General features: G+C 54.7%; 1 protein-coding gene across 3 annotated transcripts in view; it reads left to right on the forward strand.

Moving 5' to 3' along the window:
- FMNL3 (formin like 3) overlaps nt 1–24083 on the forward strand; it is a 56510-nt gene that overhangs the window by 30701 nt on the left and 1726 nt on the right. The window contains exons 2-25 of one of the 3 annotated variants that reach the window (XM_060113074.1): nt 3773–3856; nt 6151–6231; nt 6509–6585; nt 9740–9823; nt 12547–12699; nt 13918–14026; nt 14216–14292; nt 14649–14742; nt 15843–15917; nt 16498–16608; nt 16908–17057; nt 17491–17592; nt 18583–18862; nt 19321–19389; nt 19479–19603; nt 19803–20005; nt 20790–21024; nt 21185–21253; nt 21382–21462; nt 21567–21696; nt 22344–22504; nt 22822–22923; nt 23449–23541; nt 23832–23955. In XM_060113074.1, coding sequence (XP_059969057.1) covers nt 3773–3856; nt 6151–6231; nt 6509–6585; nt 9740–9823; nt 12547–12699; nt 13918–14026; nt 14216–14292; nt 14649–14742; nt 15843–15917; nt 16498–16608; nt 16908–17057; nt 17491–17592; nt 18583–18862; nt 19321–19389; nt 19479–19603; nt 19803–20005; nt 20790–21024; nt 21185–21253; nt 21382–21462; nt 21567–21696; nt 22344–22504; nt 22822–22923; nt 23449–23541; nt 23832–23955 — 2869 coding nt within the window. The remainder of the gene's footprint in view (nt 1–3772; nt 3857–6150; nt 6232–6508; nt 6586–9739; nt 9824–12546; nt 12700–13917; nt 14027–14215; nt 14293–14648; nt 14743–15842; nt 15918–16497; nt 16609–16907; nt 17058–17490; nt 17593–18582; nt 18863–19320; nt 19390–19478; nt 19604–19802; nt 20006–20789; nt 21025–21184; nt 21254–21381; nt 21463–21566; nt 21697–22343; nt 22505–22821; nt 22924–23448; nt 23542–23831; nt 23956–24083) is intronic. The other 2 variants (XM_060113075.1, XM_060113076.1) reach the window with 2 other exon arrangements.

The raw sequence follows: 24083 nt of genomic DNA on the forward strand, positions 1-24083 counted from the left end.
GCGGAACCACGGCAGGAAAATGTCAAGGAAACAAAACCTCTGACCGAGACCAGAAGGAATCATGTCAGATTTGCTCCCTGGCTATCCCCGGAGCTCAGGAAGCTGCCCTTCCTCAGGACGTTGAGCCCTGCTGGCCTCACGCACGTTTTCTGGTGGAGGCAGAAGCCCCGGTGCCCTAGTCTGGCAGGGGGAGAACTGCCAGGCCCTGGTCCTGCCCGCTAGCCAGTGGCTCCCACCCCCCAGTCAGTGATGGACTTCTTGTGAGTGTTGGAGGCTGGGGAATTCCCCCACCCACCTCCTTCCCCATCACACTTCGGCCCCAAAGGAGCAGAGAAGACCACCATCACTGCCCAGAAAGTGCCACCCAGAACTCTGGACTGGAGGATGTGGGCCTGTGGTTGGAGCTGATTCATGCTTCTGCCACCCATTTCCATACACTGGTGTCCCTCTCTCCTGGGCATCTAAAGTTTGGCCAGGTCCCTCAGGTTCCTCCTCCATGCTCTTAGGCTAGGGTTCCCAAAGGTGGTGACTCTGCTTGTCTTTGAGGCCCTGGGGGGACGTTTTCTCACCAGTTCACCTGGTGGGGAAGTGTGAGGCCACAGCAGCTGACAGTGGGTGGCTGAGGGGGAGGTTGGCGTAGACGGGATGTGATGTCTGCCACAGTAGCGACAAGCTCCCGCCCCCGGCCTGGTCGCATTCTTCCAAGGGAGACAACTGTTTTCTATCTTCACGGCACAGACTTGGGGGAAAGGAGCAGACGACAGTCAAGTCATCTCAGGACGCACACAGAGCCAGAACCAGGCCTGGTCTCACTTGGGCTCAGCTGGCAGCAGCCTGGCCCTGGTTAGGTGGGAGAACTTGCTCTGGGCCACCTTTGATCTTTGGGTCCCTGTTCTCTTGTGGCCTCCTGCTCCTGTCCTGTTATCCACAGAGACATGCTGAGATGGGCCCTTAGTAAAGTAATTCCAGAGAGAACATCTGGGGTTGTATTTGCCCGTCCGGCCATCCCTGCTACATTGGCAGTGGGGAGGATTCGTTTAGCCCCTCTTGCCTGCGGAAGCTCAGGCAGGTTAACAGGGCAGCAGAAACCATGGGGAGAGGTGTGAAGTGTTGGTCTCTTCCCCTTCTTTTCTTCTCTTGACCTCTTCTGTATTCCTAAGTTCTTCTGCTTCTAAACACTGAGCAGAGATCCCAACGCTGCTTCCTTTTTTGAACCATAGTGACCCTGTTTCCAGCAAGGAGCTGGGCCCAGAGCTCAGAACCGGGACATCTTAACCATAGGTTTACCATCAACTTACTCTCTACTCAGTGCCTGTCACAGGGTTAGGCACTATTGGGGGTTGGAGATCGTATGAATAGATACAGTCCTTTAGGAGCTAGATGAGCATACAACCGGCTTAATCGTATGTATGTAAATAAATGCATAATAAATAGATACATGTAACAGAAATAAATGATGTTTAAGGATTTTCTTTTAGTTTCTTAGAAAATGGAGGCCCCACTCCCAGGATACTCCTGCTGCTTTTGGAATAATGCAGGGCCTGTGTGACTCCTTGGGATCCCGGGCGCACACGATTCATGTTCCCAGGGATGAGGATGTCAAGGAGCAGGCAGAGGTAACCAAGTGGTCATGCTTCGTTTACCCGGGAGTTAAGAGCTGAACTTGGAGCAGTAGGTAAAGGAGAGAAAGATGAGAGGAAGGCCTTCCAGGTGGCCTGAGTGTGCTGGGGGAAGAGGCCAGATTTGTGGGTAGTCATGTGAGTCGTCAGACAGCTCTGATACTTCAGGTAGGAGATCATATCTGATTCAGGGGTTGGGGGTGGGGTGCAGGTGAGTGATCTGCCTTTGGAGGCAAGGGCTGTGACCTGCCACCAAGGCAGCCACCGGACTGGTTAGAGGAGGGCCTTGGCTGGACGGGGGTAAAAAGGGAGGGGAAGGTAGGGCTTCTGGTCTGGATGGAGCTCACCCATGGATGCCTTGGCTTTTACTCACTTACACTTGTATTCACCTACTCACTCAGCAAACAGTAGTGAACAAAATAAAATGATTCCTGGTCTGTCCTGTACTCTAGGTTAGAGTGTCTCAACGAGGGGTTGGGACACTTTACTGTGTCTTAAATAATTGGGAGCTGTGTCATAAGTAATTGATACTAATAATTAAAGTCCTGAAATTTTGTAAATTATTTCCTTAAAAATTTGAGCAGTTACCTTTATGTTAATGTTCTACTCATTCACTTGTATCCTGATATGAGGGAAAGGAGTAGACTTGTGACATCTGGACAGGCTGTGAGTGGCTCAGGATTCACCCATGGGCATACGTGGTGCAGGAAGCCCGCTCAGCTCTCAGACCGTGGGGGGAAATCGATTGAAGGTTGCCACTTTACACCCTATGTTTTTTTTTTTTTTTTTTTTTTTTTGCAGTACGCAGGCCTCTCACCGTTGTGGCCTCTCCCATTGCGGAGCACAGGCTCCGGACGTGCAGGCTCAGCGGCCATGGCTCACGGGCCCAGCCGCTCCGCGGCATGTGGGATCTTCCCGGACCGGGGAACAAACCCGTGTCCCCTCCATCGGCAGGCGGACTCTCAACCACTGTGCCACCAGGGAAGCCCTGAAGGTTGCCACTTTAGACTGGTAGCTTTCAAACTTTTTTGCCCGGTCCCATGTTAAGAAAAACATTGTACAGCGTGATCTGTGTGTGTGTGTATACATGACATATAAAAAGAAACAAAACTTCATGAAACTTTTTCTATTTTATTTTATTTATCTGTTTTTGGCTGTGTTGGGTCTTCGTTGCTGCACGTGGGACTTTTCTCTAGTTGCGGTGAGCGGGGGCTACTCTTCGTTTCAGTGCGTGGGCTTCTCATTGTGGTGGCTTCCCTTGGAGCATGGGCTTCTAGGCGTGCGAGCTTCAGTAGTTGCAGCACTCAGGCTCAGTAGTTGCAATACGCAGGCCCTAGAGCGCGCAGGCTTCAGTAGTTGTGGCTTGCAGGCTCAGTAGTTGTGGCTTGCAGGCTCAGTAGTTGTGGCCCACAGGCTCTAGAGCACAGGCTCAGTAATTGTGGTGCATGAGCTTAGTTGCTCCATGGCATGTGGGATCTTCCTGGACTGGGGATCGAACCTGCGTCCCCTCCACTGGCAGGTGGATTCTTAACCACTGCGCCACCAGGGAAGTCCGTGAAACATTATTTATTCTTCCTACTTGCAATGAATTCTGGTATCTTCAATCCTATTCTATTTTAATCTGTTCATTTTCTTTTTTTAAAATTTAATTTTATTTAGAAAAAAATTTTATTGGAGTATAGTTGATTTACAATGTCGTGTTAGTTTCAGGTGTACAGCAAAGTGAATCAGTTATAAATACACATATATCCACTCTTTTTTTTTTAAATTCTTTTCCCGTATAGTCCATTACAGAGTATTGAGTCGAGTTCCCTGTGCTATACAGCCCGTTCTTACTAGTTACCTATTTTATGTATAGTAGTGTGTATATGTCAGTCCCAATCTCCCAGTTTATCCCTCCTCCCCCACCCCCTGATAACCAGTCTGTTCATTTTCATTTAAAATAAAGTTACTCTTGACTGACTAAATTGATTCCACAGCCTGTGGTTTGGGAAACATTGCTCAACCAAGCTGAAGCAAATACGAAGGGGAAGCAGGAGGATGGTCGTGCCTCTCTGAGCCTTCCTTATCAGCCACATAGTTTCAGGGTGAAGCCTGAGGGACCACACCTCAGGGAAGCCTGTCAGCCCCGTTGACTCCAGTTCTCTCCTCAGAGCTCCATGAACCTGCCTCCTGACAAAGCCCGGCTCCTGCGGCAGTATGACAACGAGAAGAAGTGGGATCTGATCTGTGACCAGGTATGGGGTTTGCGGTGGGTCCCGAAGTGGGGGTGTGTCTTGAGCTGGACAAGGCAGCAGGACCGTGGGCACTGACTGCAGCTCTGGGGTTCCTTGCGGAGCCCTGGCCTGGGCGTGGCCTCAGTCCATGCTTACTTCCTGGTCCAAAACGCCTCTCCTAACAGAGACCGGGCTGGTAGGCCAAGTTCCCCTCCAGCTGCCACAAAGACCTGTCTTGATTTCTTCCCAGTGAGCAGCAGCCTCAAGGAGGTTTGTGTAGGTCTGAGGTGTAGGGTCTGCTGTGGAGGAGTTTGGTGTTTTTCCCAGCAGAGCTTGTTTCTGCCTTTCCCCAGGGTGAGGGCTGTCCCTGGCTGGGAAATCCAAAGCACCATTTTTCTCTCACTCTGCTCCAGACCTGGCAAATAGCAGGATTTTCCCCATTATTTACAGGCCTCTAGGAATGAGAAGCCCCAGTCCTCTAGTCTCCTGTTCCCAAATCTCAGAACATGAGGATTGGAAGCTCTCCCTACGTGAAAGTGTTTAGAGCCAGAAGAGAAAACAGAGATTATCACTTAGCTCAGAATCAAGAACTAATGCCTGTGGCCTTGCTCTTTCCCCTGCACACATTTGAAGATCACAAGTCATGAGTTTCTGAACTCAGACAGGCCTGTCTGCACTGCTGGGAGAGTTGGCTTTTAGTTCCTTACCTCTTGGGAGGTGTGAAAGCACCTGGCACAGAGTGTAGGCAGTCTGTTTACCCAGCACTTTCTGATGGAGTTTTGTCATAGACATAATTTTTTTCAAGCCCTGAACAAAATCACAATAGCTAACATTTACTGAGTACTTATTATGGACCAAGCACTTTATATATATATACACTCACACACACACACACACACACACATATATATATATATATACACACACATATATATATAGAAATATTTAATCCTCACAAATACCCTCTGAGGAAGGCACTGTTGCATTTTATAGAAGCAGAACCTGAGGCTCAGTAACTTGTCTCTCACTGGTAGGTGGTGGAGCCAGGGCTCAGGCCACCAGCTCCATCTGTGCTAACTGTTGTGCTCCTCTGCTTCCCAAGTCATGCTGCTTGACCTAAAGTAGAATCATGCTTCAGAGGACCTAGTCCGGGTCGCTTCTTACCCAGGGAAGGCCCATTTCCTTGAATTCTGCATTAAGAGGAGTTGGTGAGCGTGGTGATCACCTACCTACCTGGGGTTTGGAGAACAGTAGCCCTTCGGTACTGAGTTTCTTTAATTGATAATCTCTCAGTCTTTTCTAGGTCACATCATGTCAGCTCTTTCTCAAACCTTTCCCTTTTTTCTTTCATTTGTTTTTAGGTTCTGTTTCCTAACATTGTATCATTCTCCTGGACCCTCTCCAGCCCCTAACTCTTCAGAGATATCTCCGTTGTGGAGGCCCTTACAGGACCAGAATGCTTAAGAGTTTTCCCCTGGGTCAGATGAGGGGGTTGAATGGGGAGCCTGTGCCCTGTGTGGAAGGGGACGGAGCAGTGATCTTGCTGAAAGCAGCCTGCAGCATTTGGGTTGCTTGGATTGTTGGGGACTGGGACCTGGGCAAGGAGCAGAAAGTGTGTTTGCACTCCTGAGCTGTGTTAACACAGCAAAACCAGTCCAGTCCCAAGTCTGGGCTCAGGGCTGAGAAAGTTGGCTTCTACAAGGCCTAGCTCCCCTCCCCTTCGCCTTCCTAACCCCTGTCCATTAGCTGGCTAGGAAGTGAACAACATTTCCGAATCATGTCTTTATTTTGGGTGCTGTTTAGAGCTATGTAATCCCCGCATCTTCTTAGTAAGCAGCAGGCTCTTAAAATAATTTTTAATGTAGAAAAATATTTTAGGCTCAGGGAGTACTAACTGAAGGAGGAGAAGATGGCAACAGTTGAGAAGTAGCTGAGGATAAGTCAAGAAGGGGGACCTGGGCTTCCCTGGTGGCGCTAGTGGCTGAGAGTCCGCCTGCCGATGCAGGGAAAACGGGTTCGTGCCCCGGTCTGGGAAGATCCCACATGCCGCAGAGCGGCTGGGCCCGTGAGCCATGGCCGCTGGGCCTGTGCGTCCGGAGCCTGTGCTCCGCAACGGGAGAGGCCACAACAGTGAGAGGCCCACATACCGCAAAAAAAAAAAAAAAAAAGAAGGGGGACCTATGGTTTGGGTGATGTTAAGGGCCAGGTGATAACTTCAGGAGTCCCCTCACGTCAAACACCGTGAGTGCTCTACTTCCTCAACACTCCCCTCAGAACCTTGGGTGTCTGTGTACACACACGTGTTTCCCTTACAGGAACGATTCCAGGTGAAGAATCCTCCCCACACTTACATCCAGAAACTCCAGAGCTTCTTGGACCCCAGCGTAACTCGGAAGGTGAAGTGCGAGGCAGGGAGGCCCCGTTTTGCTGCCCTTTACGGTCCTGGGGGGTTTAGGGGCAAACCGTTTTGACTTGGGTTGGGACTGCTTCTGAGCAATGGGAGTTGGGTTTCTGTGTTCTGAGGCCATGGCCCTGGAGTGGCTGGCTAGTAACAGACGGAAGGACTATAACTGCCCTCTTGTATGCCTTCCCTTTCCTTTTCTACCCATTTTGCTTGTATTGTAAAGTTGGCTTGGGGACCTCCATCAGTGACAGAGAATTCCATGTTTACAGAAGTTCAGGAGAAGAGTGCAGGAGTCAACCAAAGTACTAAGAGAGCTGGAGATCTCACTTCGTACCAACCACATTGGGTGAGTCAGATTTGACCATCAGAGCCTTTTCACCTGGCGTCTTAGGACCTGGTGTCCACTGAGGATAGTTTGCCTGTTTCATCTCCCTGCCATGGGGCAGATTTGCCTCTTGAATGGCTTTTATTTCCCCAGAGAGCTTCAGACTGTTCCTTTTCTGGCTTTTCTCCCCCTCAGCTCTGCCAGCTGCTGACTGGATGCTGCTGGCAAGCTTGGGGCCTCTCCTGGGTTCCTCAGCCTGTGGCTTTGAGTGGAAGACATTCCCACAGCAGCTGAGACTGGAGTCTGCCTGTGGCCTGGGGCTGGGCCAAGGGAGGCCCAGAGAAGGCTGGGGATGGAGGAGTGTGTTGCATTGGGTAGCTAAGACCTACCTAGTTCACGGACTGTTTGGTACCCAGAAGATTATTTGCTTGATTATAAGACAATTTTAGTTCATGAGCAGAAGCAGCTTCCTGAAGTACCAGGAAAGATCTAAGGCAGTGGGGACCAGGAGCTGAACATCTTCCGTATTCACTGAGCAGGGTATGCCAACCCATTGACGGGGCCCCTAGAAACTACTTGAGTCTTTTTTGCCAGAGAAGTGGGGAACCAGGAGCTGCTGAACAGACAGAGGGCTAATGCGTGAGATACAGTGAAAGACGGATATGGTCTCAGTTTTATAAAACCGTAACCAGCCAGAGTAAATATAGTGAAAGTGAGAGAGAGAGAGAGAGAGAGAGAGAGAGAGAGAGAGAGAGAGTGTGTGTGTGTGTGTATGTGTGTGTGTGTATGTATGTATGCAAAGGACAGTGAGGGACACCTGATGGAGAACTGCAGGCAGGGCTACAGGCCTGAGGGGCCTGGCATGAACATTGAGAGCTTACACAAGTGAGAAGTCGAGCCTGGGTTCGGGGTGGAGGTTTCTGGGCAGGTTCCAGCCCCAGGGTCCTGGGCTTCCTGAGAGCAGGGGTAGAAGGCATATGACATCATACGCCTTCCCCTCCTGTCCCCTCCCAGGCTGAGCCTGCCTGGGGTTCTTATGGAGGCTACCTGTATGCAGCCAGCGGCCTCAGCAACAGTTGTAGGGGAAATGGCACAGGGAAGGACAGGAAAGGGACAGTTCCTGGCCTCAGCAGCTGTGCTTGATGGCCAGAGTTGGCTTTCACACCTCATCTGTGAACCAGACATTGAGAACTGACCTGCTTGGCAATGTGTAACTAAGCCTTCACCTTTATTTGGTGAAGCTCACAGAGGGAAAAACGGCAGAGCCTCATCAGCGACCCCACGTGAGAGCGCACGAGTGATACAGATGGCAGCTCCAGGCGCCATCTACCCCCCGCCTCGCTCCACAGGGCCTTGACCCCTCCCCGCTCCCTTCTCTCTCAGGCCCTCCTGTCTTCCTCACTAAGTCCTGCTACGTGAGGATGGGGGTCTGCTTTGCTCAGGAGAGGGCCACAGAGCAGTGTGGGGCAGTCCCCTCTGCCTGCCCCTTCCACCTGGTGCCATCCCCCCTGGCCATTGGCCAGGAGCTGGGGCCAGAGCAGCATGGTTCCCAGGCCCGGGCCTCTTGGCAGTTGGCACACAAGCTAGAGGTCTGGACCTGGTCCTTGGTTCCCAGGAGCAGCTTAGTGTCTGGCATTTTAGGAGCTCCTGTCATCCGGACTGTGGCTTCTCTGGGAGAGTTATGTGGGAGGGCCCGGATCCGTCCCGGATTTTGGGGCAGGAAGAGTTTGTCAGGCTGTCAGGCTGGGGTGTGGGTGCTTCAGGGCAGTGGGAGCCCAGGGCAGGGTAGGGAGAGGAGGATCTTGCTTCGGCAGCAGCCGGATCAGCCCCAGGCCTGCAAAGATGGGAACTCGGGCCTGGAGTGGGCGGGCTGGGAAGTAGGATTCCAGAGCCTCCCCTGCTCCTCCTCTCCCTGGTTTGTATTGGTTTGCGGCCTTGCCTAAGTGCCCTTTAACCTCTCCTCAAAGTGTCAAGATCCCGAAAATAGCAGTGTAGACTCAGACAGGAAATGAGAAGGGGGTGGGGAGCTGGAGCGCAGACAGACAGGAAACGGGAGGCCTGTCGGCCCCCAGAGAGGAAGCTAACTTCAGGCAGCTCCGGTGTCAGTCAGCCTCAGCCAGAGCCTGCGGCCAGATCTTAGCCGGGCCTGGTGCTCTGGCCCGGCCTCTCTCTGTAGCCTGGGGTGTGGCCATCAAACATGGCGCTGGTGTTCCAGCTGTGGGGGAGAAGCGGCCTTGCAGGGCTGTTTGGCGCAGCTGGCCTAGAAGGACACCTGGACGCCCGGAGGGAACAGAGCACCGGAGAGTCAGCGTCCATCCCGAGAGTTTTATGTCTTTCTGGGGCCTGTGTGTCTATAGGCCAGGAGTCAGCCTGTCCTGTAACAGTCCTGGGACTCGCTCCTGACTTTCCTTCCAGGGATGTCTGAGTTCAAAAGGCCTGAAGGCAGAAGGGTGAACATGCCCCGGTCCTCTGTCTTTAGGGTGCCTAGTTGTCTTCCCTCCTGCCTCCCTGGTTCACCCTCTTAGTGGCCAGAGCCATTCTGGGGTTACTTGAGTTCCTGACTGTCCCCGCATCCTTTTCCTATTCTGCCAGACTCACCCTGACAAAACCCTGAAGTCCCCCGTATCCCTCTGCTCACTACTTCCCAAAATACCTTTCCTTGAACTTGGTGGAGAGCCTTTTGGCCCAGTATGCCTCTGTTCCAGACTCTCTTTGACCCTCCCTGCCTGTCTTTTAACTGAGACTTCGGTCAAGTCGGGGACCTGCTGGCTTCTGTCAGGAACAGCTCTGCATGAGGGCTACAGTAAATGCTCTGTCTAACCCTCAGTTCCTCCCAGGAACGTGACATCAGGACGGTGCGCCCAGCCACGTGCTAGACACCAGAGACCTAGAAAACTGGCCCTTGAGGAGTGGGCTCCTGAAAGCTGGTTTGACTAACATGGTGTTGGAAGGCCTGTACCTTTCCTCATCCCTGGCTCTCCTGCCTAGGGGCGGTCCAGGCCGGTGACGTGACCATGGCTGGGTCTGCCACAGGCTTTGATCTTCAGAATTCTCCCAGCCTGGTGCTGAGTTCCAGAGGATGCAGGAGGGGGTATCGTTTTGTCAGAGACACCTTTTCCTCCTCCCCCTCAATCCACTTTAGCAGACCCCTCCACTATGTTTCCTTTATCTGCAGGTGGGTGCGGGAGTTTCTGAATGATGAAAACAAAGGCCTGGATGTGCTGGTGGATTACCTGTCATTTGCCCAATGTTCCGTCATGTGAGTACCACCTGGGACTAGGGTTGGGGAACGGTGAGGAAGGACATGGTCCCATTCTGCTTTGACGAGGCAGGGTGAGCTTGCAGTAGTGAAGATGGGAATGGGAACCCCAGGCAGGAGGGGAGGGCCCGGGCAGCAGCGTAGGGGTGGACAGGCGGCCAAGGGGCTGTCTGAGATCAGTGAAGAATGCCAGGTGGCTGGAGTAGAAGGTGCGTTTTGGGGAGCAGGAGGAGAGATGTGGAAAAAGGGAGCTCAGAATCGAGCCCAAAGGATCCAGACTCCATGCTGGGAGCCGTCCAAGGAAATGTCCTGGCTTCTGGGAGAGAGGCCCTGTGGGATTCGTTTGCTTTAGGAGAGCTCAGTCTTCAAGAAGCAACTTTGGGTCTCCAGTTGTGAGAGGGTTCCTCCAGGTCACCCCAGGAGCAGTGAGCATGACCTTTGACGCAGACTGAAAGTGAAGCATTCAGGAGCCTTTTGCAAGCAGGTGGGGGGTTTGGAGGCAGCTGGAAGTGAATTAGTGCAGAGGAGAAGGCAGTGTGGGGTAGTGGAAGGAACGAGGGCTTTCGAGTTAAGACAAAGCCCAAAGCCGGGTGTGGGTCTCTTCTGTCCTTTACTGTCTGCATGACCTCAGGCAAGTTTGCTGAGGGCCCCTTATGTAAGAGGAGATCCATATTCCAGGGTTGCCATAAGGATTAGAGGATAATGTGTGTAAAGCAGTTGTAGTATTTGGAACATAGTCTGTACTGTGGTAGCCGCTTTTTATTTGTTAATTGTTATTATTTAAGGTGTTGTTCCCTACCATAATTACCTAAGTATATGGAAAGAGGGATTATATTGATCATTCATGGCATGGCCAACACGTTCAGACTTAGACCCAAGACTTACGTCGGCCCTCGGGTGACTGATCAGGTTTGCCCGTGACTTTCCCGAGTGTTAGCGCTGAAAGTCCCGTGTCCTGGGGAACTCCTCAGTTCTGGGACTCAACCTCAGCCTCAACTTCCACTTTTCTTGCTACTGTGCTTGCCCCTGGGCTGTTCTCCTTCCTCAGCAGGTTTTCACCCTCATCTCCTTAGAGTTTCGAACTAACGCCTCTTCTAGGTTTGGCCTTTGTCATTTTTTGCAGGTCATCTGCTGTTAAAACCAAGAATGGCCCACTCCCCATTCCCGTCCCTACAGAAGTCAAGCCTCATGATCCTCCTATCCCTTAAAAGAAACTCACTCTTTTTATAGAAAGAAATGAAAAACATTTGCTGAAGCGATTTTTTTAAATTCAGAGCTTTTATAGCAAAAGATGTAGATTATTTTTCCAAATAAGCATATCTTGTTTCAAAAGCAAACAAATTCCAGCTGCTTGAAACCAAAATACACTGGAACCTCAGTATTGTAGTGTCCACAGCAGTACCTTTGACTGTGTTTTTAAAAGAAAGACTCAGAGCAGGTGAGGTAAGAGTGTGTGTTTTGGGAAGGGTTGAGGGGGAAAGAGCTAAGCCAAATAGAGTTTGAGTGAAGGCACTTATTTGTAAACTGCACATCCCAGCTCTGGGGAATACTATTATTCACGGAGCAGACTCCTCTGATGTCTGCTTGAGAGCCCTGTTAAGCATCTGATCGACAGGATCCTGAAGTCTGCTCCTGCTTCCTTGGGAACACTCAGGCATCTGCAGATACCGCTTCCTATTTCAGAGAGCCTCGGCCTCTGTGCCTTTGACCCTGGGGCTGTGCGTGTCTGAGCAGAAGGCTCCTTGGGGGAAGAGCCTGTAGGAAATGCTTGCTCAGTCCTGGGTGGCCTACTGGGGGAAGAGGACAGGAAAGAGGAGTGGGGCTTGTTTCTCAGGGCGGGTAGATCCCGATGTGGGGATATGTAAAGGAGAAGGCCTTGTGGGTTTGTGATCTTGAGCTGTCCTCCTTGCCCTGGCTACACTCCCAAACTGCTGGTGGTGGGAGATGTCTGGTCCCAGAAGCAGGAAGTGACGTAGAAACCATCCCAACTCCTGTGGGGACTAAGGACCCCGGTTCACACCCTCGACCTGTGATTTCTTCCCCGAGGGAAGCTGAAGCCCAAGGCCTCTAAACCAGAAAAACCTAGAAGCCTCAAGTAGAACCATGGAAAGAAAACCCGGTCATTAAAACCCAGTGCTAGTATGAGACCATGGTGCTTTTCCTGAACACAGAGGCCTGTCCCACCCTGGGTTTCTCGGGACCCCCATTCCCTTCCACTCAGGCCTGGCCTCGTGAACCTAGTCCAGAGCCACCCGGGCCTCACCCTCAGGGCACTGAGAGGCCCCTTTGGCTGTTGCCATTTGCCCCCTAGTAATCCCTTCAGTTGGCCTGTTCCCCAACACTGCTCTGCAGGGCAGATTCTCCAAGGGGAGCGGCAGCTTCTCTGAGATGTCCCCTCTATGGCTGGGAGTGCAGAAAGACTGCCAGCTCCCCGCGTCCCTTCGGGCCCATGGGGAGGTGACTCCTGGAGGCCAGTGGGGGGCAGCGGCTGGCCTCGGTCAGCACCCGCATCTCCTCAGATCCCCCTCCTGGTTGCTGCCGGTGACTACTCTGCCCTACTCAGTCCTCCTGACCAGGGTTGGGTCTCTTCTGCCCAATTCCGCTTTCTCTTCTGCTGCCCTGCTTCTTGTTGCCCTAGACGTCTAAAGGGCGGGGGTGGGCTCGCCAGGCGGCTTGGCACTGAATTTCTCCTGTGTGTGCGCTTGTGTCCTTTCCTGCTCCAGGTTTGACTTTGAGGCTCTGGAGAGTGGTGACGATGGTGCATTTGACAAGCTCCGGTCCTGGAGCAGGTCCATCGAGGACCTGCAGCCGCCCAGCACCCTGTCAGCCCCCTTCACCAACAGCCTCGCTCGCTCTGCGCGCCAGTCTGTGCTCCGGTATGTGTGCTCTCGCTCTGCCCGCCTGCCTCCCACCCTCGTCCCCGTCCAGGTCTTGGGTGACAGCGGTGAGTGCTCATGCTCCTCCCTTCACTCTTGCTTCCAGGCTCAGCTCTCTTGCCCTCTGCCTGCCAGTCTGTCTCTGGTCTGTCCTCTCTGTCTCCTTGACTCTGCCCCGCGATCTGTCCTGGGTAAGTACATCACCCTCGGCTGTGCCCACCCCATCTGGGGTTCCAGCCCTCCCCTCTCCTCTCCCCGTCTCTGGGGGCCCCTCCGTTCATCATTCTCACTCTGCCGTTCCTCCAGGCCTCTGGGCAGGGCTTGTCCTCACCCAGCGCCTTAGTCTTCACCAGCTGGTCCAGCACCTGCCCTTGTGTCTGTTTCCCTCTGCTCTGCACGCAGCCCCATCAGCTGCCCGGAGACCAGCTCCCCCCAACCTGCTGCTGCTCACCTTCCCTTCACTTCTTCCTTTAGGCCTTTTTTGTTCCTCCAAGGCTGCAGCATGTTCATTTGTCTGTAGTATCTGAAGGGCCATCCTGCCCAGAGGCAGGTGGACGGACCGGATGATTTCTGAGAGCCCCTCCTACAGAGGGAGGCTTTCTTGTGGGTCCTATGGCCCTTTCCATGGCCTCCGTCTCTCAACCATGCTTTTCTCCTAGTCTTCTTCTTTGGGTTTTGCCCATTCTAGTCATGCACGAGCAGATACCACTTGTGTTTCCTTTTTTTTCCATGAAACATCACTAGGGGCAAAGTCAGATGTAGTCCCTAGCCCTTCTATAGCCTTTGGGGTCTGCTCTGTCTTTTCTAGGACATAGATGTGGGATGGGAGCTAAGATGCCCCTGCCCCAGTGAGTGTGTTGAAGATGCAGTGACTAGAAGGAAGAGGAAGGATGGCTCAAATGAATGTCTCCTGGACCCATCTTGAGGTCTAGGAAGGCCCTACACACCTCGTGTTGTATTTTGGAGGACATCTGGGCTTAGGATGGTTTGGGCACTGGTTGTAATGCTGGGATCCTGGATAGTTAACTGACAAAGACCTGTTCCAGGGAGGTGAAAACAGTGGCGCGCCCTGCCCCCTGCACCTGCACCCCCTGCATCTCTCTGGGCTGCTGGTGCAAGGTCCTCCATCCCCCTTTTCTTCTGCTGCTGAGGGGCAGCCTGCTGTCTGGGTGGTGGCAAGTGCTTCTAGACCCTTCACCAGCAGCCCCTCTCCCCCAGGTATAGCACTCTCCCTGGGCGCAGGGCGCTGAAGAACTCCCGCCTGGTGAGCCAGAAGGACGACGTCCACGTCTGCATCCTTTGTCTCAGAGCCGTCATGAACTATCAGGTACGGCGACGGCACTAGCCACGGGCGCTCTGCCTCTTCTGCCTCACCTCCCACACCAGGAGAGCTAGGAAGGCACCAGCTTGTACAAGACGAGTTTGCTGGTGGGCCTGCAGTCAGGGAGCTCCGGCTGGGATCTGTCTTCCCCACCGTCATGGTCTCCCCTCCTTCTGTCCTTTCCCCTTGCTACAGTATGGATTCAACCTGGTCATGTCCCACCCTCACGCTGTCAATGAGATTGCGCTCAGCCTCAACAACAAGAATCCAAGGTGAGTTCTTTCCTTCCCTCCCCTTTCCTCCCCGCTCTGCCCAGGACGCTGGAGAACTGGGCTGCACTTGTCCCTGCCAAGAAGTCCTGCCTGGCCTCAGGTCCTGCGGCCTAGGTCAGCGCCTTGGTTTGGCCCCTCACCTCTGCTGGAGGAGGAGTGTTCTGCTCTCCTCTGGTCTCCACAGCTTAGGGAGGGAGAAAGCCTGCCTTCCCCTGCCTTCTTTCCCAAACCCACCCTCTCCGTCACCACCGAGGCTGTCTCTGCTCTCTTGAAAGGACTCACCCAGTTGTGGAAGTGAGCTGTGTGGTGGCCAGGGTCAGGGGCTAGGGTGTTAATTTTCATTCTCCACCCCTTAGGACCAAAGCACTTGTCTTAGAGCTCCTGGCAGCCGTGTGTTTGGTACGGGGAGGTCACGAAATCATTCTTGCTGCCTTTGACAATTTCAAAGAGGTCAGTTTCCTATACCCGTGTGCGTGCGTGCGTGTGTGTGTGTGTGTGTGTGTGTGTGTATGTGTTTGGCGGGGAGGAGGAGTGAGCCAGGTAGGTAAGGACCCTTTCCTGTGATCTCACACATCCTAGGGATTTTAACAGCCTAGTGCTTTTAGCTAGGTAGTCTGCTCCCTGCTTTTTTAAACCAAAACCAAAACTTCAGTATTACTAGATCTTGTGTCGGGAAAGCTCCTGATTGGCCAGCGAAGGATGCCCTCACTTGAGGGCTATAGTCCAGCCGTTCTAACCTGCTGCGCAGCAGAATACCTGAAGAGCCTGTGTTAAATGCACAGACCCGTGGGAGGCCTGGCCATCTGTGCTTTAAGAGGCTCCCCAGCTCGTTCTGAAGCTGTGAACCCACTGGTAGAACCCGAGGCAGTTATATTTGTAGCGGGAGGAGAAGGCAAGCAGGGATCCTCCTGGGGTGTTGGCTGCCGCTGGTGAGGGGAGAGGGAGCTCCTACTTGGAATTCCCCAGAAGACTCTGGGCCTGGCTTTGAAACCCCCATCTGCTTGAACATAGGATTCCTCGACATACAGCTGCAGCTGCTGGTCCCACCTCTTCCTCCTTTTTGGACCTCTTCCCTAGCATCCATTGTTCAAGCCAGGAAATGGCTTTTCCTCCTTGAAGCCAGAGGCTCAGAGGAGTCTCTGGACCCCTCTCAGCACAGAGGCTTTCCTGCACCCAGGCCCCTCTCCTGCATCCCCACTAGGACTTCAGCCTCCTGCCTTGGCCATGGCCTCTAACCTTCCTCCACCCTCCCTCTTTCCTTCAATAGCTCGGCAACACCAGACCCCTGTGCTTCTTCTTGGCCTACACTCAGAGGCACCCAGAGCCCAGACTAAGGGCACACCCTTTACTGAGCTCCCTCAGGGACCCAGAGCAGATGCCAGGTCCCAGGCTTTCTTCTGTCATGTCCCAAGTGACCCGTTACATAGAAAGAATTGTGGTTACACTTGGTCTGAACCAGTCCCTTTGCTGGATGTTCCTGGGAACCAGGACTCAGGGGCTTGGGTTCTGCATGGGACAGATCCTGTTACTGAGAAAGTTTGCTTGTTCAGGTATGCAAGGAGCTGCACCGCTTTGAAAAGCTGATGGAGTATTTCCGGAATGAGGACAGCAACATCGACTTCATGGTGAGGGGCTGGTCCTGGGTCAGGTGCATGCCCAGCAGGGCCGCCTACTCCTTGAAAACGGGGGCTGGGCCAACAGCGTACTTTGATGTTCTGTGTAGGACCTAGAGTGGTTCTCTATTCAGTAAATGCTCCTTGTCCACTCACTCACTCACCCCAGAAAGCTTTTAGAAACTCCAGGACAATTTCTGTCTTGGGTCTACCTCCTTTCCCGCTTTGTGTGGCCGTACTGTCCCTGATTTGGATCCTTTCTGAGCTGCTTTCCTCTTCCCCAGCTTTTCCTCTAGCTTCACTTCCCTTCAGTGTAGGGTATACAGCTAGTAGGGTTGTCTCAAGGAATACCTGCTGGTGTGCAGAGGAAATCATCCAAATCTTCATTTACACCTATTTCTCATGTAATTTACTTGTCTTCAAAAAATGAATATTAAGTCTGTTGTTTTTTAAGTTGAACTTCTCTTATTGCTCCCTGAAAGACTTACCTTTTTTACTCCTTTTGATTATCCACCTGATGAGGCTGGCTCTAACGGCCGCCTCCCCTCCATGTCTCGGCTCTCTCTGCCCCTCTGGGCTGCTCCTTCCCCAGGTGGCCTGCATGCAGTTTATCAACATCGTGGTGCACTCGGTGGAGGATATGAACTTCCGGGTCCACCTGCAGTATGAGTTTACAAAGCTGGGGCTGGAGGAGTTCCTGCAGGTGAGCTGGGCTGGAGTCCTCACGGGATGAGGCTCTTCGGGGAAGAGGACTAGCTTAGCTGTATCACAAGGAGTTTTTCTTTTACAAGAGCCTGGTCACGGATGCTCCTGGCACCCTGCCTGTCTTCTGTGACCTGGGACTCTGGCCTTCGCGCAGAGGGCTCCTCAGTCAGTCAGCTCCACAGGGCGAGAATCTGACACGGCTACAGTAGGAGCTCCCTGGGTCCTAGGCTCTAGGAAGGGGTCATGGAGGCTGATGAGGAGGCTCCCCCAACTACTACTCTCTCTGCTTTCCGCCAGAAGTCAAGGCACACGGAGAGCGAGAAGCTGCAGGTGCAGATCCAGGCATACCTGGACAACGTGTTTGATGTGGGGGGTTTGCTGGAGGATGCCGAGACCAAGAACGTGGCCCTGGAGAAGGTGGAAGAGCTGGAGGAGCATGTGTCCCATGTAGGTGGTCCTCCTTTGCTGCCAGAACCACTGTTGAGAGTGGGGAGAGAGTGGGGACATCTGAGTCCCAGGAATCCTGAGCTGACCTACTTACCTCCCGATTGAGCCTCAGGGAAGCCTCAGAATCCACTGGGGCTCTCTAGCGCATGCTCTGGCTGAGACACTGGTTCATCCGCGGTGGAACATACATTGACCTCAGGACTGGATGTGAGGTGGCCTCAGGCTTGAAAGAGGCAGATGGTGGCCATTTGCCTTGTACTATTTCATGTGGTCTCAGATCCTGGGCTCACAGGAGTGACAGGGAAGCCACTGGGCCAAGCTGCCTTTGGGGCCCTGGGTGGAGGGGTCGGGCCTGGGTCCTGACTGGGGTTCAGACTGTGCTGAGTGCCCAGACTTTAGGGCCGTCCCCAAACCTGCCCTTTTCATCCTGCAGCTCACAGAGAAGCTTCTGGACCTAGAGAATGAGAACATGATGCGTGTGGCAGAGCTAGAGAAGCAGCTGCTGCAGCGGGAGAAGGAACTCGAGAGCATCAAGGTACCAGGTTACGTGGGGAAGGGAGCCCCTGACTGGTACTGGGTGCTGGGGCCTGGGGATCTTGCTTTTCGTTCCATGTCAGTCATGTCAAGTCCTCGAGAATCCAGATGTTGATTCACCCCTGAGGCACTCAAATGAGGGTGGGCTGATGGTTTCACCCCATGTTTTAGCTGGAGAGGGAAGCTGGAGCCAGAGTGGGCCAGACATACACACAGGAGGGTGGGAGCAGGTGGGGCACCTTTGGAGCCCCTGTCTCCTCCTGCCAGCCCACCCCCTTGCTTCTCCCTCACCCGTACCTCCACGTGCTTCCCCAGCCCAGTGTAATGAACAGGCTCAGAATAGCCCAGGTACTTGGGGCTGTTTATTAGGATATCCACCATGTATTCCAAATTGGAGAGCAGGGCCTCCTCACATTTCAGTGTCTTCTCTGTCCCCCACCTAACTTTTTGTTAGTTATAAAATCATGCCCCAACCCATCCCTTCTTCCACAGGAATACAATTATGCTGGCTCTGTTGAGCTCAGTACACATCTGCCAAGCCCCTGCTAAGAGTCTGAAGCGCTGAATTGGGAGTATGGAGGATACAGAGGTGGCTAAGGCAGGGTCTTGTCTGTAGGGGGCTTCCAATTGAGCGACTGTACAAACCAAATGAAATGAGAGTGGGACTGAGGCACAGAGGGCTGAGAGCTGCCATAGCAGGCTGCTGGTGGGTCAAGGAGAGTTTCACAAGGGCAGCCTTCTACCTGGGCCTCGAGGGACCAGTGAGACTGGGCTGGAGCAGCGAGGAAGGACACTGCAGGGTGCCAGCCAAGCAGGCTTGCTCTTCGCCCCCCTCTTTTGTTCTGCTGCATTCCAGTTTTCCCTGGGTTTCTGCCGCTCTCTGCCTCTGAGTACCCTCCCAGAGACCCTTGGGTAGGAAGTCTCACTCCCAGGAGCATCGCCTGCTGCGCCTTCAGGTGCTCTTTTCTTAACGGAGCTATCTGCCCAATAGGAGACTTACGAGAACACGAGCCACCAGGTACACACCCTGCGGCGGCTCATTAAAGAGAAGGAGGAGGCCTTCCAGCGCCGATGCCACTTGGAGCCCACCGCCCGGGACCTAGAGTCAGTGGGCAGCGAGGCCCTGGCCCGGGTAGGCCCTGAGGAACTGAATGAGGGCATGCCCCCCTCCGACCTGGACCTCCTGGCTCCGGCCCCGCCCCCCGAGGAGGCCCTACCTCTGCCTCCGCCACCGGCTCCTCCCTTGCCCCCTCCACCTCCCCCGTTACCAGGTAAGCAGGACCCTTACCTGGTAAAAGGCAAGAGGTACAGCCTTATTGTGGGGCCAGACCAAAAGCCCAGTCGGCAGCATCTCCACAGGGAGAAACTGGGGATGTGGCTGGAAGGATGTAAAGTCAGGTGGGAGAGGCTGAGGGAGGGTTAGAATCCGAGGGAGGCTCAGATTACTAGGGAAGGGATGTCTACGAGCAGATGTGGATCTGTTTTAAGGGGCGTAAAGATGCCGCTCCTGATTCCTCTGAGGACATCCAAGGAGAGGGCTTAGACCAAAGCAGGAGAGAGTGGGTCAGAGACAGCACGACCTGCCCCGTCAGTTAGGACCCCTGGGAGCCACTTGGGCAGGGAGTTCATGCAGACTCCTTCCCTGATAGTCTTTAAGGACAGGTAGGGCGGACAGAGGGGAGTCTCTTGGCCCCTGGGTGGGTCACTGTGCTATTTCCTCTTTTCCCAGACAAGTGTCCCCCAGCCCCACCTCTCCCCGGCGCTGCTCCCTCTGTGGTGTTGACAGTAGGCCTGTCAGGTGAGTGTCCCGAGGGCTCTGGGCAGGGCTAGTGGGACCGAGGGAGTGTGTCCTTGGCTCCTGCCTCACTGACCCTCCTTCCAAATTAGCCATTCGCATTAAGAAACCTATCAAGACCAAGTTCCGGCTGCCTGTCTTCAACTGGACAGCACTGAAACCCAACCAGATCAGCGGCACTGTCTTCAGCGAACTTGATGATGAGAAGATCTTGGAGGTAGCAGGGCCTGGGGCCCTCAGGGCTGGGCTTGGGAGCTGGGGGCCAGGTTGCCCTTTAAGGTCGATCTCTTGGCTTTGGAAGAGCCCTCAGACTCAGCCCTCCATGTACCAGAGCTGAGCTGATGCTGGTGTGCCGCCAGCGGGTCCTCTTGTGGGATGAGGCCACAGCATTTTCCCTTCTCATCAACTCCTGCCAGGACCTGGATCTGGACAAGTTTGAAGAACTGTTCAAGACAAAAGCCCAGGGTCCTGCCCTTGACCTCATCTGCTCCAAGAACAAGACAGCACAAAAGGCTGCCAGCAAGGTGACCCTGCTGGAAGCCAATCGTGCCAAGAACCTAGCCATCACCCTCCGCAAGGCTGGCCGCTCAGCTGAGGAGATCTGCAGGGCCATCCACACGTGAGGCTCCCACTGACCTTGCCCTGGTCCCCAGCTAAGTTGGTAACCCACCTAGGATCTCCACCTAGGATCCTAGCCTTCCCTGGATTCCAGGGCATTGACAGAACTCCCTCAGTCATCCAGTGGCTTGGCCAGAATTTACTGCATCCGTGCTGTGTGCCAGGTACTGTGTGAGGTGTTGGGGAGTCAGCCCAGACCTTCATTCAAGGAGCTCCCAGTCTAGTGGGAACAGTCCAGTAACGCTGGGTGACAACACCAAGGTAGTGGAGGTACAGGCAGCTTTGGGAGAACAGGGAGGGCTAGGTAGCTGAGCTTGGTGATCAGGGAAGGCTTCCTGGAGGAGGTGATGTCTCACTTGCGACCTGAAGGATGTATATGAACTCCAGGTCAGGGCCTGGAGGGAGAGGCATGGTGCCCTGAGTACTGAAAATTGACTCTGGCTTTAGTGTAAGGAGGGGAGTAGGAGAGACAGAGTAGAGAGGCGAGCAGAAGTCTTGCAGGCTGGGCCTCCTAAGCCACGTCCAGGGGTTAAGACTTCTCCGTAGTTGCAGAGGGAAGACATTGAAGGGTTCTTAAACAGGGCATGAAATGTGACCCTAGGACTGCTACTGGTGCTGAGTAACCCCAGCCCTGGAGTTACTGGAGGTGAGACGGTGAGTCCTCTGCCTCTGGCTGTGTGCTGCTCAAGACCTCACCCTCAGTCCTTGTAGGAGCTGGAAAATGAAGGGATGACAGATAATGTGGGCAAAGGCAAGACCTGAGGTGGTCCCTCCCTCCTACACAGGTTTGACCTCCAGACACTACCCGTGGACTTCGTGGAGTGCCTGATGCGCTTCCTGCCCACAGAGGCAGAGGTGAAGCTGCTGCGGCAATATGAGCGGGAGCGGCAGCCCCTGGAGGAGCTGGCGGCCGAGGACCGCTTCATGCTGCTCTTCAGCAAGGTGGAGCGGCTGACCCAGCGAATGGCTGGCATGGCCTTCCTGGGCAACTTCCAGGACAACCTGCAGATGCTCACGCCGGTACGGCCCCCACCTGGCCCCCACCTGGCCCCCACCTGTATCACGGTTGTCTGCAGCCGCCCCTCCGCCCTTTACCTGCTGGTCCCCTCCCCTGCCAGCCCCTCCCTGACTTTGCCGCATCCCGGCATGGGGTCACTCAGCTATTCATCTTGCCTTCCAGCAACTCAACGCCATCATTGCAGCCTCTGCCTCCGTCAAGTCCTCACAGAAGTTGAAGCAGATGTTGGAGGTGGGGAGGGGTTGGGGATGGAGGTGCCGGGAGTTCCCAGGTCCTGGGTGGGGGGCTGGCGCTATACAGAGAGGAGGAAGGAGCCCTCGGGTCTTGCCCTGAGTTCCTCCCGTGCCTCTTTTGGACAGATCATACTTGCCCTGGGGAACTACATGAACAGCAGCAAGCGGGGAGCTGTGTATGGCTTCAAGCTCCAGAGCCTGGATCTGGTAAGATGGTGGGCACAGCAAGGGGCCAGGAAGCTGGAGGGGGCAGCGGCTGTGGCGCCAGGGTGTTCAGCCCTCTTGCACTGACCCCTGTCCCCCTCTTCCAGCTGCTGGACACCAAGTCCACTGACAGGAAGATGACCCTGCTGCATTTCATCGCCCTGACGGTAAAGGAGAAATACCCGGACCTGGCTAACTTCTGGCATGAGCTGCACTTCGTGGAGAAAGCTGCAGCAGGTGAGGGGAGCCCGGCCCAGCAAGCCTGCCTCGTGTCCAGCGCAGGACAATCCCTGGAAGCTATGAGGAGGGGGAGCACTTGGGTGCCTTTCTTTCTTGCTTTTGTTTTCTTTTTTCTGACCACTTCAAAGTTTTCCGCTGGGGCCATGGGCAGGGGCCACCCCAGAGGGAGCCTTCCTACAGGCACCAGGCCCCCACCCAGCCCTTTCCACTCGGGTGCTGTGGGAGCTGGAAGGGAAAGGCAGCGGTGGCTCTTCACTGCCAACTCCCCCAAGCTGGCCCCCGAGCCTGTGTCTCTGTGATGGACGTGAAGTGCTTAGAAAACCCATAAAGCCCCCCACAGACATAGGGTGGCTGTTATCTTTGCCCCCCTCGTGAAACGGGGGTAGGCCTGGGGCAGCTCTGTCTTGGAGCCCAGCAGTCTGCGGCTCACCTTCCCTTGCTACCTTCGGGGTCATGAGCCCACGGCCTCTTTTCCGTTTCCTTGCCCCGTGAGAGCTTGGCTAGCTTGGTTCGCCCCTCTCTGTCCACGCTGGTAGCTCTGGAGTGGGGACGTGAGGAACCGAGTGAGCCCATGCTGAGCGGGAGGGCTGGAGTTTGCTGTAGTCCTGGGCTGTAGTCCTCAGCCTGGGCTCTGGTGATGACAGTGTCCCTGGAGAACGTGCTGCTAGACGTGAAGGAGCTGGGCCGGGGCATGGAGCTGATTCGGCGGGAGTGCAGCATACATGACAACAGCGTCCTGCGCAACTTCCTTAGCACCAACGAAGGCAAACTGGACAAGCTCCAGCGCGATGCCAAGACAGCCGAGGTGAGCACAGGGTGGAGGCGGGTGGGAGAGGCTGTAGCCAAGGTGCCGTGCGCCTCTGGCGGGCTTAGTTCTGGTTCTTGGGTCAAAGGACTTTTGTCAAGCAGCTGGCTGGCTGATCGTAGTGGAGAGGGGGCGCTGGGGGTGGCAGGCAGCTGCCTCTGGAGACGCACTCCAGGGGGCTTGGCGAGCCCCTAGTTCTTTGCCCTCCCCCAGGGGCTGTGGGGGGCTGCGGCTTCCTGTGGGCCTCCTGCCCCTGCTGGGGGCCGGCCTTCTCCTTCCCCCGCCGGGCTGACCCCTTCTGCCCACCCCCTCCCCAGGAGGCCTACAATGCTGTTGTGCGCTACTTCGGTGAGAGTCCCAAGACCACGCCTCCTTCTGTATTCTTCCCAGTATTTGTCCGATTCATTCGTTCTTACAAGGTGAGCAGAAGAGAGGCTTTTAACGAGGAGTTTGGCTGAGAGAAAACTGGTAGAGGGAGAGAGGGCTGGGCTTCAAGCTTGGGCCTTTTCCGTCTCCTCCTCTGAGTCCTGCGAGGGAGCGATGGAAGCTGGCCACAGGCCTCTTAGCTGTGAACTGGTGGGCAGGGTGGGGGCCCAGGCCCTTCCTGTCATTGTTTGGGGCAGGAAGTGCCCCTCCAGAGAGTGGCCACCTGGGGTTGCTGGTCCCACTGACACCCACTCTCCACCCTCAGTGTCAGCCCCTCCCCTCACAGCCTGTGACACACACACACACACACACACACACACACCACACACCACACACACACACACACACACACACACACACCACACACCGCACACACACACACACCACACACACACACACACACACACACACACACCCCGCATACCACACACACACCACACACACACACACACACACACACACCACACACACACACACACACACACACACACCCCGCCCCCATCTTTCATGGTACTTAGGAAGCAGAACAAGAGAACGAAGCCCGCAAGAAGCAGGAGGAGGTAATGCGGGAGAAGCAGCTGGCTCAGGAAGCCAAGAAACTGGATGCCAAGGTGGGTGGGACCAAGAACTGGGGCCTGGAAAACACGGCAAAGGATTAGGAGGGGGTGGAGCAGAGAGCTGGAGAGGCGACGGAGAACTGGAGCCCACAGACCACCCAGAGGGCCTGATGATGGAGTCCAGAGGGATGGAGAGGGGGGCTATGGGAGGGGATTCCTAGGCGATGATGGGGGCTGGGCTGGCGTGCACAATCAAGGGCATCCTCAGACTGCATCTTGGGGCAGGAACCAGCCCCGTGGTACGTTAGCGGTGACTCCCTTTCCCTTCAAATGCTCGGCTCTAGACCCCATCCCAGCGGAACAAGTGGCAACAGCAGGAGCTAATTGCAGAGCTGAGGCGGCGCCAGGCCAAGGAGCACCGGCCTGTTTACGAGGGGAAGGATGGTACCATTGAGGACATCATCACAGGTGGGGCCCTTTTCCGTCCCTGGTGCCTGGCCACTGGGCCCAGCTCCCAAACCCCAACCATAGCCCTTTGGGCCCTCCTCCTCCCACCCCACCCCCATGGGGCCTGACCACTGTGTCTCTCTCCTGGG

The sequence above is a fragment of the Mesoplodon densirostris genome, chromosome 11 (genome assembly GCF_025265405.1).
Source record: "Mesoplodon densirostris isolate mMesDen1 chromosome 11, mMesDen1 primary haplotype, whole genome shotgun sequence".
In the NCBI taxonomy this organism is placed as follows: Eukaryota; Metazoa; Chordata; class Mammalia; order Artiodactyla; family Ziphiidae; genus Mesoplodon; species Mesoplodon densirostris.